General features: G+C 41.7%; 1 protein-coding gene across 1 annotated transcript in view; it reads right to left on the bottom strand.

Moving 5' to 3' along the window:
- Nucleotides 1–13,931, bottom strand: part of NOX3 (NADPH oxidase 3) — a 62,733-nt gene extending 48,802 nt beyond the window's left edge. Inside the window, exons 1-5 of the mRNA XM_019527703.1 lie at nt 13,890–13,931; nt 13,172–13,267; nt 12,869–12,979; nt 10,122–10,206; nt 336–481 (exon numbers count right to left, since the gene is read on the bottom strand). Coding sequence (XP_019383248.1) covers nt 336–481; nt 10,122–10,206; nt 12,869–12,979; nt 13,172–13,267; nt 13,890–13,931 — 480 coding nt within the window. The remainder of the gene's footprint in view (nt 1–335; nt 482–10,121; nt 10,207–12,868; nt 12,980–13,171; nt 13,268–13,889) is intronic.
- Between the last annotated feature and the right edge of the window lie 5,545 nt (nt 13,932–19,476).

The raw sequence follows: 19,476 nt of genomic DNA, 5'->3' as shown, positions 1-19,476 counted from the left end.
GGAGGGGAGGGGAGGGGGGGGAGGGCTCTAACTCATGGCACTTCATATAAAACACCATGAGTTTGAGTGAGGCCCTATACATCTGTAGGCACCCTGCGTCCCCAAACCAGTTGCCTTCTTCCTAAACTAATTAAAAGAGTATACACGCTTTTCTTAACTTTGTAGCCTGAAAATTGCATTTTTGAGTAAGTATTTTCAGCTGACATGGAGGTTAACCTTCAGCAGCACCTCCTTGCTCTGGTAAAGGTCCTGAAATCTAGTCTTACTGCCAAAATGATCCACAAAGGAAATCTTTTCCCATGAGGATAACCAAAGAGAACAAAATAACAACTTACTGTTTCATAATCTCTGATTGGGTTCAAGTAGCTTTCATTTGGGTTCTTGCCAAGTCCAGAAAGTTTATTTTGTAACTCGCCTGCTTCCTTTGACTGGCTTATATGATATCGCTCTATGTTGACCAAATGTGCAACAATATGTATGACTGTATGAAAAAGAGAACTATGTAAAATTAAACTTACTTTCCGAGATATATACAATCCTGGAGTCAACATTATTAATTATGACAGGAACCATTAAAAAGCTTTGTTTGGATTAAGAACCTTACACAGAAATCAGCAACAAAAATAAACTTTTATCAATGTGCAACACAGAGGTTATGTTTAAGTTGTGGAAGAACCACTTTAGCATAATCTTACCATGTTAATTGTCCCAATAACATCATTTCTTATGTTTCACAATGTACTGACACTTACCTTTTGATTTCCTAGGAGGGTGACCTCTTGGTGGGAACAAGCGATAATGATCTGTTACCTTGATTTTCAAATGCTAATAAAGTAAAATAACTTAAATCCCAAAAGTTCTTGAAAGGCTAGGTTCTTTCCAGAGATGGATCAAAGATTTAGGGGTATGGGAACAGCTCCCATGCTTCAGGAGTGGCTGCACCCCAACTCCCAGCCTGCTTCTTCACAATTCACCAATGCAGACTGCACCATTTAAAGTCTGCAAAGCAGGTAAAAATCCCTGCTTCCCCTCTGTGCTCAAAGGCACATCCCCTCCTCTCCCCATACTCCTCCCCACCCCTGTCCCTGGTGTTTTCCTTTCTGTCCCAGGGGGAGGCGGGGGAAGCTTCCAGGCTGCTCCTGCCCATTTCAGCCAGGCTATGGTGGGGCTGGGCTTAGTGACACTCCCCTGGGAACAGGCACAGCAAGTGGGAATTCACCCCTCTGCCCATCGCTGCTCCCACTGTCACTGTTCCTAGCTGAGCCCAGACCACATGTAGTCTGGCTGCAGCAGGCAGGAGTGGCTTTGAAGCTTTTGCAACCCTGGACAGCAGGGAAAGCAGCTGCCACAGGCAGGGGAGCAGGGGAAGGGGGGGAGAGGACCTGCCCTTGGGTAAGTGGGTGGGATTCTTACCTGCTTTGGGGATTTGTCACCAAAGGCTTTCCTGGCATGGTCCAATCCAATCCCACTCTGGATCCCCCCGGATGTGTCCTAGTCTGATTTAGTAGTGCAGGGGATCAATGTCCCTATATAGCCACATAAAAGTGATCTAGATAGCAGGTCTGGCACCATGGAGAATAAAGTGGATGCACCCAGAAACAACTGCATAATTAAGGGGGGCTGGGAGGATGACCAGGACAGCAGCCACAGTCACTCAACTTGGGGATAGGGGGAGGAGGAGAACAAAAATAGTAGCTGCTGCAGCTGCCAGCACCTGCCATTGCCTCTGCTGCAGCCACAGAAGGCCCCCAGAACCTCAGGTGAGGCTACTGGGGCCACCATCAGGCTGGCCCCAGCCTCCCCTACCATCCCCAGGGTAACTTGCCATGTGCCAAAGCATGAGTGGCATGGGTGTTCCCTGGCGACAAGTAGCAGTGGTGCAAGGGGAACCAAACGTCCGGGAAAAGAAATGTCCACACTCATCTGGATGTGGCCAATCGGGGACCTTGGTTTTTTACTCTTTAACATAGATGATTATTCAAATCATGCTACATCCAACATTTTATAATTTTAAAGTAGGATGGATTCTAAATATTCATAAACTAGCTGTAATTAACACAAAACATTCAATACAGTAGCCTGAAAAACAACACTGAAAAACAATTAGATGTTTATAGTGCAGCTAAAAATATGTTATTTCTGGTTTTCATAATTGACTTTCAGTCACTAATCTCCACTTTCATGTTATGTTCCCATATTATCTGCGTCTGTGTCTGACCATTAAAAAAGCTCACATTAAAAATCAGTAATTGAAGCAATATGAATATGATCTGCTTCACTGAATAATAATACTTTACCATACCAGAGCCACTCCTTTCAGGGGACAAATTAGTGGAACTGACACATATTGAGCTGCCAGTAGAATGATCCAGAGAGGAAATTGATAAATTAAGCAGTGACAAATCACCATGGCCAAATGGTATTCACTTAAGAGTCCTGAAGGAGTTCAAACTTGAAATTGCAGATCTACTGACTTACTATGTACTAAACCCAGCCTCTGTACTGGAGAACTGGAGGGTAGTCACTGTAAAGGCAATCTTTAAAAAGAGCTTCAGAGGAGATTCAGGGGACTACAGACCAGTAAACCTAACTTCTGTTCCTGGAAAAATTGTAGAAATTATAATAAAAAAATAGGATTGCCCATCACATGAATAAATATAACTTGCTAAAAAAGAGCTAACACAGCTTTTGTAAATAGTTGTTATGCCTCACCAGTCTACTAGAATTTTTTGAAGATGTTAACCAGTATTTAGATCAGAGTGATACACATGTAATGTATCTGGACTTTCCAAAAAAGGTTTTGACAAAGTCTAGCATCAATGGCCACATTCAGACATGCAGGCATGTGCAGTTTGTTGTGCTGCAAACCTCTTTATGCTGCCACAAATCACACATGGGGACTGTTAAAATATGCCTCGCACTGCACATTTGCAGTGTGGAGCCAAAATTTGCTATTGGGAAATCCTGGTAGCAAAAAAAGTGCCAGAAAAAAAAAAAGCGGTACAGTGCACGTGACAAGAGTGTGCGCCGTAAGGCATGGAAGCTCGCTTCTCCAGGGAGACACTAGCTGCTGGCCAGAGCATCTCCACTCCTTCCACTGTGCCCTGTCTCCTCCAGGATGCTGGGAGCCAGGAGGAGCTGGCAATAGTTTGCCTGAAGCAGGACAATTTGTCCCTCACTAAAGCATGCATGCAGGGGTGTGTGCTGAGGCAAAAAGCAGCAGCACAAATTTGTGCTGCTACTTTTGCTGCTGCAAGCCCATGCCCCTGGACATCTGGACATGGCCAATGGCTCTTAATGAAAGCAGACTGTTAAAGCAGGAGAGGAAAGGTCTACTTGTGGATCAGCCACTGGCTAAGGGACAGGAAACAAAGAGTGACAAATATATGGTAATTTCTCAGAAGGGAAGCAGACCCCCGTGGTTTGTACTTGAGTCTGTGTTCCTTAACATATTCATAAATTATTTGGAAAAAGGAGTGACTATGAGGTAGGTATGTTTGCAAATAATGACACCAAATTATTCAGAGTAAAAAAGCAGATGAAGTTCAATGTTGATAAGAGAAAAGTGAAACACATGGAAAAAATAAATCCAGATGTATATGCATGATAATGGGTTCTACATTAGCTGTTACTACTTATGAAAGAGACTTTGAAATTGTGAATAATTATCTGAGAACGTCAGCCTAGTGTTCAGAAGAAGTAAAAGAAAAAGCAAATAGGATTTTAGGAATAATTAAGAAGGGGATCAAAATCAAAACAGAAAATGTCACTATACTGCTGTACAAATCTATGGTACACCTACACCTAGAATATATTTTTTGGAGATGAGAAAACTGTTGCACATTGCTATGGTGATGTAGCGTCACATGTAGATGCACCCAGATGGACTTAGGAATTGCAACACCTAACTTTTATATGCCCAGTTCCAGATTCACAGAAGTCAGCATGCTGAGCAAAGAGCTAGAAAACCTAGTCAGCAGGAAATTCTGAGAAGATCTTAGACTCACCCTTCAAACTTAATTAGGAACTTAACTTCAGGTTGGAGGGTTGTATTTATTTTCATTTAGTATTTCTTGCTATGGACCACTTCCTGGAGTTAGGCACCTAAGTCTCATCAGTCCTTTCTTATGTGGTAGGCTTTGGAGCAGGTAGACAGAAAACTGGGGAACAGGAGCAGAAAACTCTGGCTTTCCTTCCTTTCTTGTGACAAGGGATTTAGCAGAATTCATAGATTCATTGGAATCTGATGTGGCTGCGCCATGAGCTTCTGCTATGACTTCAAACTTGCAACATCTGGGCTGCCAACTGTGCATCATAGTGCCCATGCACTACCCCAGCCCCCTAAGACTCTGAAAAGGAAGGCTAAGTGACTGATATCTGTTGGATTCATATTGAAGTGCTTTATTCTGTGGCCTGCTAAAGATTGCTGATGCAACCAAAAGTGCTATCTGTTCTCTCTTGTTTCTACGGTCTTGGTTCCTCTTGTTTTCTGTGTGCATGGTAGGAGGCATGACTGTGGGATTCAGCATCAGATTCCATCACATCATATTGCCAGTGCAGGGGGAGCCCAGAATCACTATCCTTAGCTCCCCCTGTACCGACAAGTAGCAAGCTCCTGCAGCTGGAAGCTCCATCAGCTGATCCTGGCTCCCAGCTGTGAGGGTATACCATGTGCTTCCTCACAGCTGGGAGCCTCTTCAGCAGTTTCCAGCTGTGAGAGCACATGGTGCCCCTCTATGGCTGGGAGCCCAGATCAAGTGATGGAGCTTCCAGCTGCGGGACCACACCCTGAGGCTGGAAATCCCAATCAGCCTGGCCACATGTCCAATTAATGGCATAACAGAAACCAGCTATAAAGTTAACACATTTTTTGTTTAATAGTTTTGTGGCTTATTTCTTGTTGTATCATGCCATAAATTGCATTACCATGTGGGTGGGTAACAATTTAAGGGATGATTAACTGGTTAACTGCTGTGCCAGGGACCTATGACTGTTAGGTATCATGCATAGCTAAAGTAACACATACTAAATAACTAAAGCCTTGGTACTGAGTAATTTTCATACCTAATATCAACAAGGCTCTTTCCTGAAGCATTCCCTGCAAAATGTGGACCTCCTGGATTACCTACACTCCTTGGAGGATCTGGAAGCATTGCCTAGGCAATGAAGCTTAAAAGTCTTATTTTTACAGCAGAATTTCTCTCTTCCTTTTCTCTCTTCCTTTTATTTATCCCCAAAGTATTATCTTAAAAAAACTTCTCCAAAACAGAACTGTTTTTTCATTCAGAAGGAAGTACTTTCTCTAAGAAGGTAATACACTTCCTTCTAGGGCCCTTGTACAAAACTGAGGGTGCATACAAATGTTAATTGCACTCAGGCTATGATCACACAACTTGCTTTATAAGCTGTATGTTCATAGACTTGGAGCAGCATGTGCAGATATCTGCTGGTGCTGGAAGCTCTGCTGGGAACTGGGTGTAAGTACCTCAGGGTGGGGAGAAGAGGCTAGGGGGTCCATGTGGTGGGGGTTGGGAGGTCAGGGGGATTGGCAGGATCAGGGGGGCTGGCAGATCTGTGGGGGTGGTGGTTGGTCTCCAGATGGGTAGTTTATCTGGGGGTGGAGAGCTCAGGGCACTAAAAATGGCCCAGAGTGAAGGGCAGGGCTGGGGCAAGCAGCTGGGCTTTTCCAGCCATAGGGCTACACTCTTAAACATGTGCGGATGTTTGCTGGATCAGGTTAATTCATTTCTGATATAAATAAGTTCACCTACTCAGGTGAACTAATATATATAGGGTCCTCCATTTTGGCCTGATTTAAACCCCCTGAATGTCTGCACAAATCAGCATTTAGTTAGGTTGATCTAAATGTCATATCTGCATGAATATAATGGCTACTGAACAGATGTAACTGAATTGGTTAGTGGTCTTAATACCATTCCTATTGGATCGATAGAAGCCCATATCAAAGAACATAAGCAACATAATTGCCAATCTCAAAGGGGAAACCGTGGATTAAATGGGAGTAGCCCCTTCCTCATTTGAAGTAATCTTTTAGCCTGTGGTTCAGTTGTGGAAACATGTTAGTATACCTACTCATCCATTTTCTCATTGAAAAGAGAGCAGATTTCTGTTCTTTGTCTAATATACTTTGTTACAGTTGCTTGAACATTGTTTTATACCAGCAATATATTGCTTTATTCTTCTGCCATGGCCAGAGATGTGTACTGACAAAAAATATCCACATCTTACTGCTATGGTCTATTTTGTCAGTCTTAGTAAAAACTACCTGCGGTCGTAAGCCTTCAGGTTGTGGGTGCCAGTTGTTTCTACTTGTACCTGACAGGTACAGCACAGATCTTCTAGACTGAAAAACATCATACAAGCTACTTTGTGCCAGATGGTAATAGATATAACCCTAAACAGAAAAACAGTAACATTCAAACTAATGTATAGACAATGTCGTCTTACCTGAATCTCCAAAGTTCTTAAATAGTGTGGTTTCTTTAAGTAAAATAGTTGTAGCAGACTAAAACATCCGGCACAAGAAATGCTGCAATTTGTTAAAACATTTTAGGTACCTAACATACATTTTGTGGAGCTCTTCTGGATCTACAGTGTGTAGATTTCACTGTGTGCTTTCAAAAACTCAACATACAAATTCCTGAAATTTGAGTTTACCATTGTTTATATTGTACTCAATTGAAATATATTTGTTATGAGCAAAAGCTTAGGATCCTGAACCTAGGATTTATTTTTTACCAGTGATTTTCCCTTCCAATGAATAAACATACATTTTAGGCCAAATTCTGGATCCCTTAATCAGGCAACTGAAGGATTTAGTCCTTTATTTTTAGTGAAACAGGGAATCCTTGAAACACTTAATAAACATTCATTTTTATATGAACCTTTAATTTTCCATCTGTGTTTAAATAATATCTCTTATGGGAGAAAGGGTGGAAAGTAGAAAGGTTGAAATTAGAGCATGGTGCCTACCGTGGATATTCCTAAATATGAAAAGAGGTGTAATTAAATTACATTCTTGAAAGTCTGGTCAATTTAGCTTGTCTTGTTCAGCCAATTGTGCCTTCAGTCAAGCATGCAGGGCTCTCATTCAACTAAACAGAAATTGCATGTGTTTATCTGAAGGCAAGATTTCCTCCTCTCTATTTCTGCATGCCTGTCCAAAATAATAGTCATACTGGAGTTCAGTACTACTAATTAATCATCTTATTCCCAGTGTGATAAAAATCAAAGGGTCAAAATCTTGATCTCTGTAACCTTACAGAAATCAATAACTTTGTATGGCCTCACCAAAACCCCAAATGAACTCTACAGCAAACTGACCCAACATTTTGTACTACCACCCCCCACCCCCAGCTTTCTGGTTCTTATTAAACAAACATATGTAACTAAAGCAACCAATACCTAAGAATAATCACTGTATCACTTGTAGCATATCTGTATGGATTTAATTCTAAACACTTATTTTTAGAATTTGCTTAAAATTCTACCCAAACAGTTTTGTGCTGAAAAAGGTGATAGATGTGGAGGGCTTTTGTAACTTTCCCCCCATAGAAATACTAGGAATCAAATCTTATTTTTCTTGTTTTTTGCTGAACAAAACTAGAACTGAAATTGAAGCATTTTTAGTCTGCTTGGATAGGGGTTTTTTTATTAATAGATTTTTTTCTTCCAAGTATTTGTCACGAGTTGTGACCTACAGAGGCATGCACTAGCAGAGCTGTAAATGGTATGATTGAAAATAGAGTTTGATAGAACATTTTCTTCAATTTTTGGTTTCTGCAGTTTTGAAAACCAGTAAGAATGGGGTTTGAACTAAATAAAATATCTTCATGCAAAGAATCTCTTCTCCCAAAAAACAATATTTGCCCAGAACAAAGCAAACAAATTTTCAGGCTTTAGCAAAATGCTAATTTCTGGACTGATACAATGCTGAAGTTTTATGTAGTGGGAAAAGCCTGTTTTTCAAACAAATTAACTAAATCTTTTTTTTCCCCTTTCAGCTGCTTGAATTTCTCTTTCTTATGGTATCATAACCCCCGAGGTCTTGTAGCCTTACCTACATATAAACCTTCTCCAGGAAAGAAAGTAGGTTTTAAATGTAAAAAAGTAGAAGAAAAAGCTAGCTTTTTAAGTATTCTTTATATGTTAGAAATAATAATAATAATGTCAACACCACCACCACCACCAATAATAATAATAAACCCATTTTAGGTTAGCTGTAAGTGCTCAAAAACTAATCACTAATAAACTAATCTAATAATGTCTTTTACATTACAAAGAATGCTTTAGAAAGCATTTTATAAACATATACATTTATTTTCTTTCAAAGATGAAAATGACCTAGTATGAAATATTGCTTTCTATGAAACATTATTTACTCATCTATTATTAAGCTCTTTATATTCAAGGTACTGCCTTTTGACTGAAAAGTCCCATTTGAGTTAGAAAGTCTAGAATGATTTTCATTGATCATATTGAGAGTCTGTGAAACTATGATTTTATTCTAGTAGAGTTGAAGGTCTATAAGGAAGATTTATTAGTGGGTGAATAACTCCCAGGCAGCTCTTATCATAGACAAGCATGCAGAAAGGCAGGAAGCCAAACTAAGCAGAATTCCCTTTACTGAATTTTCAATGATGCCCTTGATTATAGATAACATTGTTTACTCTCGCTTTCCTCCAACTTGCCTACTTCCACCAGTCTCTAATTATATCACATTATGACCTGGCCAATTAAAGCCTGCAGTTGAATTTGTATAATAATTGATGAAAAATTAAAGACACAGATGTACTTTTTTCAAGGCATATGCACCTCTATAATGATAGTCTACTGTTTGAGAAGCAAGATAAGAATGTTAATGTTGCTCTAATTATTTTTAGCGTGCTGGTAAATGAATATGTTAAAAATACCACATGGAAAGCCAAGACACATATTCCTGGCTTTTTATTATTAAAGAGATCTACAGATTCATTTGTGAAAATTATAAGCACTGTGATCTCCTCTATAAATTGGTTTGCTGTTCTACTATCAGATTTAAATCCATTGATCATGAAGGAGAGATAATTCACTTAACTACTAACTTGTAACAGTCTTTAACAGTCTTGTTCAGTAGCTGATGCTTTAGCCAGCTACTGCATATAACATCTTTTGTCATGAAAAAAAAAATCAAGATTTCTCCCTGTACATCTTGACATTGCTAAATATTATAAAAGAAACATTTACTTCTGGCTACCTGCTTTCATACAAACATGATAATATGATTTTCCACACCATATGCAGATTGAATTTTTAGCATCTGAAGTTTCTGCAGAATTTTTTTCTTTTTAAACAGCTGATTTTTCTGGTCTTTTTTTTAATGTAAAGGAAACAAACTATTTGCCTATGAATTGATAAAGTATTTCCCAAACAAAATGTCTCTCTCACTTGCTTTTGAGGGCTTATTCTTCTGATGTCCCTTTCATTTCTTTTTCAATTATATCATCTGCTGGTCTATTCTCTCTTCCAAAAACTCCAAAACATGCCACAAAAAAATCCACCTGTTTTCTCTCTAGAGAATGGCGCTTTCTGTCACTTGATATCAGCTGCTGTGTATGTTTCTGTAATTATTAAAGCCTTAAAATAGTTATTTTCTGCTACACTTTCACAACTGTTCATTTAAATACACCAGCAAACATTTTTACAAAAATGTAAAATATAAAACAAAAGGTTTGACTGTACAATTTTGCTTCTTTCTTGGAGCATAACAAATTATACACCAAATAGCAGTTAGGTAATTTATATTCCTGGGTTTGTTTGTTAATTAAAGAAACAAGGTGGCATTTTCTAGAAATCTGGTTTATGCTTAAAGTGAACTCTGATATATGAATGGACATGACAGATAAGCAAGTGATTGTAACAGATGGCAAGATATATGTTCTACCTCCTTTCCCTTCTCTTTGTAACCATTTTAAGAACAAAATGACTATTTTAAGTTTCAGCCACCAAATGATCATGCTTGAGCAGAAGTGTATCTAAAGTTATAGGGATTTTAACATAAAGTAGAATCACTATATAATTCACAACAATTAAAGACAATGCCAAAGAAATGGAAAGCTTACTTGCATTTACAGCTATTCCATAGGCAACCACCTTGTGAAATGTGAGGCTTTTGTCAAGTTGTCTCCTTAATGCCTGTCTTCCACACTTGGCAAAAAAACAAAAAAAACACCCCCCCCCAAATATTTTAAGAGTTAGCTTCATTTATAATTGCAAACTTATAGTTTAGTAGGTGGATCAGTCAGGTTCAATACTTTTCTTTAATCAAAACAGAGTGAAGGAATTGATTGGAAATGTTGCTTTTAGGCATCAGGAACATAGGGTGCTGACAGAACTGACAATTTTTGCCCAATCTGGCCACAGAAAGCAGTCTATAGCATGACCAAACAAGTGCACAGCTGCAGACCACTTAAAAAATAGCTGATCAGGTGAAAATATGAACCCTTGTCACATGAAGGTTCAGAGGAAGATGTTTCAAAACATAGCATCTTCTGTAATTTGTGCATGCACTTGCCTCCCAGCCTCCAAGCTGTTTTCAGAATGGGAGAGGGGAAAGGGGGTGGAGAGAATTTGGTTTGGGGTATTTTTCAACCCCCACTGGAGGGTGGAGTGGGTGTTTTGGAGCCCCACTGAGGCAGGGGAGGGGGGGTCCGGTTAACACACCACACCATCGAGCTCTGACTGGGGAACCCTTAGAACAAGCTCCCTCTGCTCCCGTTCCCCCTCCCATTCTGAAAACAGTGCAAGCTGTTGGAGCAGGGGTCATTGCTCGGGGAAACTGGCTGCAGTCTTGTAGTCAGCAGCAAGATCCCCCCCCCCCCCCGAAACCAACGGTGAACTTCTGTTTGGTCTGGGGGATTGTTGCAACTCAGAACGCTTTCCGCAAAATGTTCTTAGTTACAGCAGGCCACTGCACTTCTGTCTGTGCTCATAGTGATGAGAGTTATTCAGCATTTCTCACAGGGTTTCAGTATTCTTGGGCAAGCTGTGATTGTAGAAATCGGGGAAATTGGTTGTTGATTCAGACTGTGATCTTGACTTTTAAGTCACTCCACAAGGCACAGCAGGGTCTACAAATAGCTGTAGTGTTGGCAACTCATGATTTTATTGCAAAACTAGTGATGTTTGTTTGTTTGCCTTCTCCTTGAAGTCTGCCTGGCAGCATCTACATGAGATGTGGACTGCACAGTAGCCTGAGACTACTGACGAGTGGTGGTGTATGGCAGAATCCTTGACGTGATGCTACTGCAAAGTTGTGTTGAGACTACTATGCAGTAGTGTCCCAAAAAAAGCTGTTTGTTGGTGCTACTGCACAGCAATTTGGGTTAGTGTGCTGTCATTTAGTACTAAATGACTGTGCAGTAATGACCAAGCAGTTAGAGTCTCGTGTAGACGCAGCACTTGATTTGCGTAAGTATTTCTTGAAACATAAGCCTCATGTACCAAAAGGGCTAAACAAGACAAAGAAGAACCACTAAGCACTTATTTTATAAACTCATGACTTTTCTACTAATTTGAGGGATGAGAATGATTCAACTGTATTTAGGCAATGTTTTTTTGTATGTGATAACTTTTACTGGACTATCTGTGTAGTTGCCAGGTGCCACTCACAGGGGATGGGGACAGGGATGGGGCTGGGCTTGGTACTTGTCTGGTGTGGCCTCATGCCCTGTGAGCAGCACTGGCGGTGCGGAGGTTGTGCCAGCTGGGTACCAAGCCCAGCCCCACCCCACCCCTGTCCCCATCCCCTGTGAGCAGCACTGGGCTCAGTGAGTTGGTGCCACTTGCAGGGGACAGGGCCAGGGGCAGGCTTGGCTGGTGTGACCCCATCTCCTGCAAGCCACACTGGCAGTGCTGCTTGCAGGGGATGGGGCTGCTCCAGCTGAGCACCAAGCCTGGCCCTGACTTATACGCTGTGCCTATGAAAATCCTTACCTTTCAGATTGGAAAGCTGGGGATTGACCTATACACCATGCCAACATATACACCATGAAATATGGTACAAGTACTATCCTGCTACAAAGTGAATTAGTTTACTGCAGCCTAATAGGGGTACATGTGTAGATGCTGAGACATTTACTGTGCACCTAATTAGTCAACTGTGTAGTAAACATCTTGTGCAGATGTGCCCAGTAGGTCCAATAAAAGGTATCACACATAAAAATACTTGGTCCAGGAAGGATGTGCGGGACATCACAGCTGCAAGCTCACCCCAACACTCTTTCAATTTGTATTTGTTTTTTTTCCAACATTAATGTCAAGCTCAAGTTTTATATTTTATTGCGAGGGGAAGCTATGGCATAAGCTGTAGGCACATTATTCTGCTCTCAGTGGAAGTCAGGCTTAAGATATAAGGGTAGGGAAGGACATGAGTGGAGATTGTGTATATGCTAGGAAAAGAGGATTTAAACATTATCCTTATTATATTCATGAAGTTCTTCCAAATGCACTTCCCCCCGTTGGCTTTCGTTTTGCTTCTGGACAGTAGTAAGTGAATGGACACATGGACACACATCAGGGATCCCTATTAATACGAGTTTTATTTTCTTCTTGTTCAGCTTGCCACTTGAGTGTATATGCAAACCACTTCACAATACCAAACTATGCATAACCCAACCCAAAAATAGTGTTTCTTTTGTGAGTTTTACTACAAATATTTTTTTCCTTGTAATCATGGCGCATATGTTAATTTAAAGTTATAACTAGGAAATAGTATACAGAATTCCCTACTGACAATTACATTTCTTTGAAGTTTCTGGTATAGACATCATTGTTGAACTATAGAAATAAAAACAGAAATTGTACTTACAATGCTGGTTCCTCTTATGAACGAAATAAGGTTTCTACTGACTGGTAACAGGATTAACATGCAATTAAAATTCAGGCACGTTGCAGAAGCTCTTGCACAAGCCAGTGCTGACTGTACACATAACAGTATAAAAATATTATAAATGTAGAAGGGGGAAGAAGAAATAGAAAGGAAACTTATTAAACATAATTTTTCAAATGAAAACATAACTGTTACAATACCAGAAAAATTAATGCAGTGTAGGCTGCTGATAAAATATGCATGGTATTAATATGGGAAGGTATTTATCAAACTCATACTTACCCCCAGCATAACCCGTGTATAAGTGTAAGCATCCTCTTCTTCATACCAGTAGAATGTGTCAATAAACAAATATAAATTCAATCCCAGCCACACCAGCTATAATGAAGACAAGTCTCCTATTAATGCCACCGATGACAGTTTACTACATGTTAAATCAGTTGTGGTTTTTCTTTAAAATGACTGCAAAATACTTCACTATCAGCATGAAACACAGGGCTAGATTACAAGTGTTAGAAGTGGAAAATGACTATGAGAATGAGCAAATGCAGTACTACAATTGCTTGACAGGAAACATATCCAGCACTTACTATGTGCTAGAAACTTGACCATAAGTAAAAGACTTATGGGACTGCTTGTGTTCACAAAAGGCAAAAAAAATGAAAAGTGAAGACTTTCAAAAGTACAGAGGTGGATGCATTGCGTGTCCCAATCCACTGAAAAAACCCCAGAAAATAATTCACAGGTTTCAAATACAATTACAAACCTCTGCTTCTGTTATCTGAGATTTAAAATACAACTTAAAAATAATTCAAAAGAAGATAATATGACTTTAAATTGTTTTAAGTCTAGTAATAAAAAGGCTGTTGAATATTTTATAGCAAGTTTTACATTTAACTTGGGAGTATTACTGTAAGCAAGCCATAAAAAGTCTTTTAAATAAGCTTAAAATATTTATGCATATATTCAATTAGGGGGTTTTAATATTAAAGATACTCACTAATAAGAGAACTGACAAACTTTCATTCATCCAGCATCCCATCTTGATTACCACTCAATGCTTTCTTGCCTTCCAAGTGGTTCTTGCCTGACAAGATATCCTGAATTCTTCAGACTTTACTGCTAACTCCTTTTGTCTTTAGATCTTAATAAGCACCTACTGGGAGCTGGAGATCTCTCTAGGAATTTTCTAATTAAGGGCTTCCTGCCAAGAGCAGATCACCAACCTGACATGCCTTGTGACCTGTATAAATAAAAAGCTGATCATTGTCCAGTGGTTCCTCACTATAAAGTTATTGAACAAGAAATGGGAGCTCCTTTCACTAAATGTACAACCATTATTTCTCTTTTTGTCAGCACAGTTTGGGCAGAGATTAAAAACTTTTCATGATGCAATGTTACATGATGTCAAACCTATATATATCATATATTACATAGAAATGTTAATAATAATTTAGAGTTGCAAAGTCAATCTTTCAAAAGTTAGGAGTTGCTAAAATAAAGGCTGCCTATAAAACTGTAAGTTTGACCCCATGTGAATCTGGTTTATGATAGTCTCTTAATTACATGTTGACTGTTCAGTTAGCTGCACCAGAGGCACTGTGCTGACTGATTAATCAGCTGTTTAATATTTTATTTTATCCATATTTTCTTATGTCCTTTGCACTGTTCAAACCTTGGTTTGGAGACAGAACTGTTAATAGTTTTGCTTCCTCATGGGGTTTTCAGTGGAACACATCACAATACCCTCCAAGTGTTTTACCAACATTAATTATTGGCAAATACCCATCTCTGATGAAGGGATGATAATATTCCCACTTTAGAGGTAAGGAGCTGAGGCATAGCGATAAAGTTCAAAAGTGTCCAGTGATTTTGGGTGCCCAATCTGAGATACTTCCGAGCATTATATAGTTCTTTAAATGCTCAAAGGACAGATCCCACTGACTTCAGTTGTCACTATGAGTGCCTTGCACTTGAGACCCCAGAATCTCAAATCTGATATCCACAAAATGTAAGAAAGTGACTTAGCCTCTTCCAGATACATTCATACCTTCTACGCAGGTTCAGTGCTTATCCTTTTCTAAAGATTTTGTTTTTTCCTTTTCATTCACTAAGCTTTCTTCCCCAAGGTAGCTGTTTCTAAAATTCCTTCCTCAGGACTGTCCAACACAGTGCCCTCTTCAGGGGGTTACTCCCAGGTGGAGTTAACAAGTTGTCTGAAAATAGAACTCAATAGAATTGAGTATCTTGTGGTAGGACCATGAGCTTCCAACAGGAGAATCCTTCCAGTTTGTTAAAGATTTGTTTTCTGGGGTATTTATTTGCATATAATAACATTTAGCCAATACCATCATTACAATCAATGTGAAGAACAAGTTACAGTACCTGGTTTTGTTTAACTAAGCCCAAATAATAATGATTGTTTTTTAGTCTCTTTTCTCTCTTCAGTTCCTAGCTTGAGTTACTAAGCTGAACACTAGAGGTTTTCACAGGAAAAGGAGGTAGAATTAATTCTCTTACACCTATGACAGAGCAGCCTTCAGGATTCCCAGAGTAACAGGTTCCCCAGTACCCACTCCTACTGATGTCCTGATGAGATGGTGATTTACTTCCAGTTTCATTCTTTTTCTGCAACAAGGTACTTCCAAATGGCACTTCACACCTATGCTTTAAAGGCAAAAATTCATTCATGAAATGGTATGATCATAGGATTATAGGGAAGTAGGGCTGGAAGGCCTCTCAGAAGATCAACTAATCCAGCTACCTGATTGAGGAAGGATCACCCCTGAAGAAACCATCCCATGCTAGTCTGTTTAGCCTGCTCCTGAAAACTTCCAAGGATGAAGTTTCTCTAGGTAACTTGTTCCAATGCTTTACCACCCTCATTGTCAGAAGGTTCCTCCTAATTTTTAACCAAAATTTCCCCTGGTACAGTTAGAAGCCATTTTTCCTAATCCACTCCTCTATAGCCACTGGGTAAAGCCCATCCCCTCCTCTCTGTAATTGACCACGTATTTGAAGATTGTAATCAAATCCCGCCTCAGGCTTCTCTTCCCCAGACTAAATAACCCTAGTTCTTTTCACCTTTCTCATAAGTCTTGCCTCTCAGGCCCCTAATCATTTTTGTTGCTCTGCATTGTGTTCTTTCTAAACTGTCCAAATCCCTTTTTTGGAGTGTGGGGCTCAAAACTGGACACAGTACTACAGGTGAGGCCTCCCTTAGGCATCTTTTAGTAGGTACCTTTCTGAAAAATGAAATGCTGGAGTAAGTTTGTTCAAATGTGAATACAATTAAATCTAGCATATCCAAAACAGGGGAAACTTGGAAGATACTACTGAAGTTTTAAAAGAATTTGTTGCCCTCAACTACTTTTAAAACACTCATCCATTTCATGTTATCAGTCTATGCTACGCAGTTTGTATCACCACCTGTTGAAACTTGCTAGAACCATTTTTTATTACACGGAGGGTTCAAAATATTATTCACTAACAAACTTCAGCTAAAACCTAATGGGCATTGGTCAACTAATTTATTATGCTGTTTAGCATAATTTATTTACTTTGGGAACCGTTTTAAGGTAAATTAACCCCAGTCCTCACTACATAGCTTGCTGGGTTCTGCCAGCAAAACTGTGGCTCTATCCACTGTGGCTACAGATGTTCAGACAGCATGAGGTGGGATCCTATGTGGGTTTCTGTAAGCGGTGTAGGTTAGTTTGGGAGAAAACAGAACACATGTTTGCCCTTTGGTGTGTGGGCACACATGGTGTCTGCACTGGCTGAGACCAGCAGGTTGGGGGCATTCCGGCATGCCTGCCAGAAGGCCCATGGGCTCCCCCAGGTGCTGGCAGTTGCAGAGCACAGCCAAATGGCTCGGCTACCCTTGATTGGCTGCCAAGTCCATGTGGCAGAAGCCTCTGTTCCCCTCCCACTCTGTTCTCCACTGCACTGCTAGCCACAGGCAGGAGGTGAGGTTACGGAGAGTATCTGTGCTGGCTCAGGTCTGAGAGAGCTAGAGGCTGGGTCCATGCAGCAAAAGCCACTATTCTTCCTCTCCTCCCACTCCTTGTCTCTGGCTGACAGCTGTCTGCAGGCAGAAGGCAGGGCTGGGAAGAGAGTCTGTGCTGGCTCAGCTGTGTGAGAGCTCAGGGTAGGGTCTGCCGAGTGCTGGGCTGGAGCAACTGAGCATGTGCTGAGTGCTAATGCACCTCCCTGAAAGCAGGGGTAGGAGTGGGAGGGCTAGCAGGGGGCTGCAAAGGCACCTGGGATACCAGCAGACAGTGACCTAACATGAATTGATAGGGGATCTGGTGCAGAAGTTTGATGCACCAGTCTAACCTAAATTGATTAAGTTTGACTGCACACTGATCCAGGTATATCTTAGACCTGGTTCCAACATTTTTAAACAAGTCTACATGAAAATTTCTGTTCTGTTATAGGTGTAGATGAGTTTTTGGGCACTTATATCAGTTTATGTATAGTGTCTGTACCTGGTCTGTTGCTGTGCCTGTGAAGGCAAAACCCCATCTTTCTGTTGACTAAGGCCTTCTACAGACATTGTTTCTCCTGGGAGTCACTGCACTCCCAGGGGAAATCATGAGTGTATAGATGTTCAGGCTTTTTCTCCCAGAGTAAAAGTGGCTGCTCCAGAAGAACAATAACTCAAGAACAACCAGGGTTAAATGACTTCCAGGACAGTTTCTCCTGGGACAGTGAATGTCTATACATGTTGACACCACATACTGACAATGGGCAGACTGGGTTAGCCAACCAGGGCTCCCCCATGCACTGCTGCCACGTGTTGCCAGGCAGACAAAAGGAGCCTGCAGAGCATACTTGGATATAGGTACAGGGCCTCCCACCTGGCTGCACAGCATCAGCACTGTAAGCTCTCCACTTTTCAGGGCCTTGGCACTCAAATGTCTCTATATGCAGTTCTGGGCAAGTTTTTCTATCATGAGAACAAACCTAAGAGAATTCTGCTGACTTTTATTTTTGCTGAGGAGGGCCTAAAATGATGGATATGTGGAAAGTTTTATGCATTTCAAGTGACAGCTCTCCTTCTGAGGTGGCAAGGGCCTTTGGGCCTCCACGTACTCTGCACCCATGCTAGGTGGAACCATTGACTTGCCTTCAACCTCAGCTGGGTTGATCTATCCTGCTGCTGCAAATTGCATCTGACTGCTGCTCTAGAAGCATTCTTGTAATACAGGGGCAGGCAAAATATGGCCCACAGGCCAGATGCAGCCCACTAGGCCCTTCTTTCCAGCCCAAAGGTCCCTAAAAAAAATTAGAAAATTAATTATGTGTGTGTGGCTGCCTGTCAAAGAAGACGAGGCACCAGCAGCACCAGGACCCAGGAGAAGCTGGTGGCAGGACCCAGCAGTTGAGCAGCAAGGCCTACCTAGCTCCATCCCAGTCCTCAACTGGAAGTCTGTTTCTTTTGGTCTAGTGACCCTCTGGCTGTTCTCTGCCCTCCTTTCATCTGAGTGGAAATTCAGATAAGATTGGATGGAGGCGGGAAACTGCCATGAGCAGCCCATGGTGCAAGATCTGGGTTGGGCTGAATCCATGCCATGCCATGCCATGCCATGCCATGCCATGCAGCATGGAGTCAGCAGGGAGCAAGGCTGGGGATGGGGGGGAGGGGGCGTGGTGGGAAAAACACCTGTGCTGCCCATACTGGGTGAGGCTGGTTCCATGCTGTGTCATACAGTCCCAGCCATGCAACCACGTGGTGCTGGTTGGGGTGGGCTGGAGCAGTGGGGGGTGGGGGGAAGCAGCAGCGGCTCGGAAGTGGCAGCAACAGTGGTGGGTGGGCACACAGGAGGGAAAGTAGAAAAGCAGCAGGGGAAGTAGCAGTGGCATGCAGGAGTACGGAGCCCATGCCAGAGACCCAGTGTGGGTCAGTAGGGGCACGGAGCCTGGGTACAGGTTCTGCCTGGCTGCACCGTCCAAGGCTCATAAACAGTACATGACAGCCACAAGCAATGGAGCTGGTCGCCCAGCCCTGTTCACTGCTATTTGCAGTTCATGGGGAGCAGTGGGGAGTACTGTGCTATAGAGCTGGGCTGGCTCTGCCCTTCTCTGTCGCCCCAGCCAAACCCCATGACCTGCATCACTAGCTTCATCATGTGAGGCTCAGTGGGCTGGCTCCACATGCTGTCACCACCTGTGGTCAGAGATTGAGGTGGGAGCATGGGGTGCTGCTTGCTCCAGGCCAGTCAGAACCCCAGGCCTCAGCTCTGGGTGTCCCCTGATCCTTCTGGTCTGGTATCCCATGACCATCTCTTGGCAAAACTGGCCAATTGTGGCCTTGGGTCCACCATGATCCACTGGCTGGGAAATTGGCTCCATGGTCGGACCCAGAGGGTTGTAATTGAAGGCAGTCACTCATCATGGTGGCCTGTGACCAGTGGGGTCCCTCAAGGCTCTATCTTTGGACCCATATTGTTCAATATCTTCATTAATGATGTGGACATTGGAGTCAGGTGCGGACTGGCCAAGTTCGCCGATGACACCAAACTTTGGAGCAAAGCATCCATGCCAGAAGACAGGCGGGTGATCCAGGCTGACCTGGACAGGCT

Source organism: Gavialis gangeticus, unplaced genomic scaffold, assembly GCF_001723915.1.
Source record: "Gavialis gangeticus isolate Ggan-Ray unplaced genomic scaffold, GavGan_comp1, whole genome shotgun sequence".
Taxonomy (NCBI): domain Eukaryota; kingdom Metazoa; phylum Chordata; order Crocodylia; family Gavialidae; genus Gavialis; species Gavialis gangeticus.
This window is presented reverse-complemented; position numbering and strand designations above follow the sequence as displayed.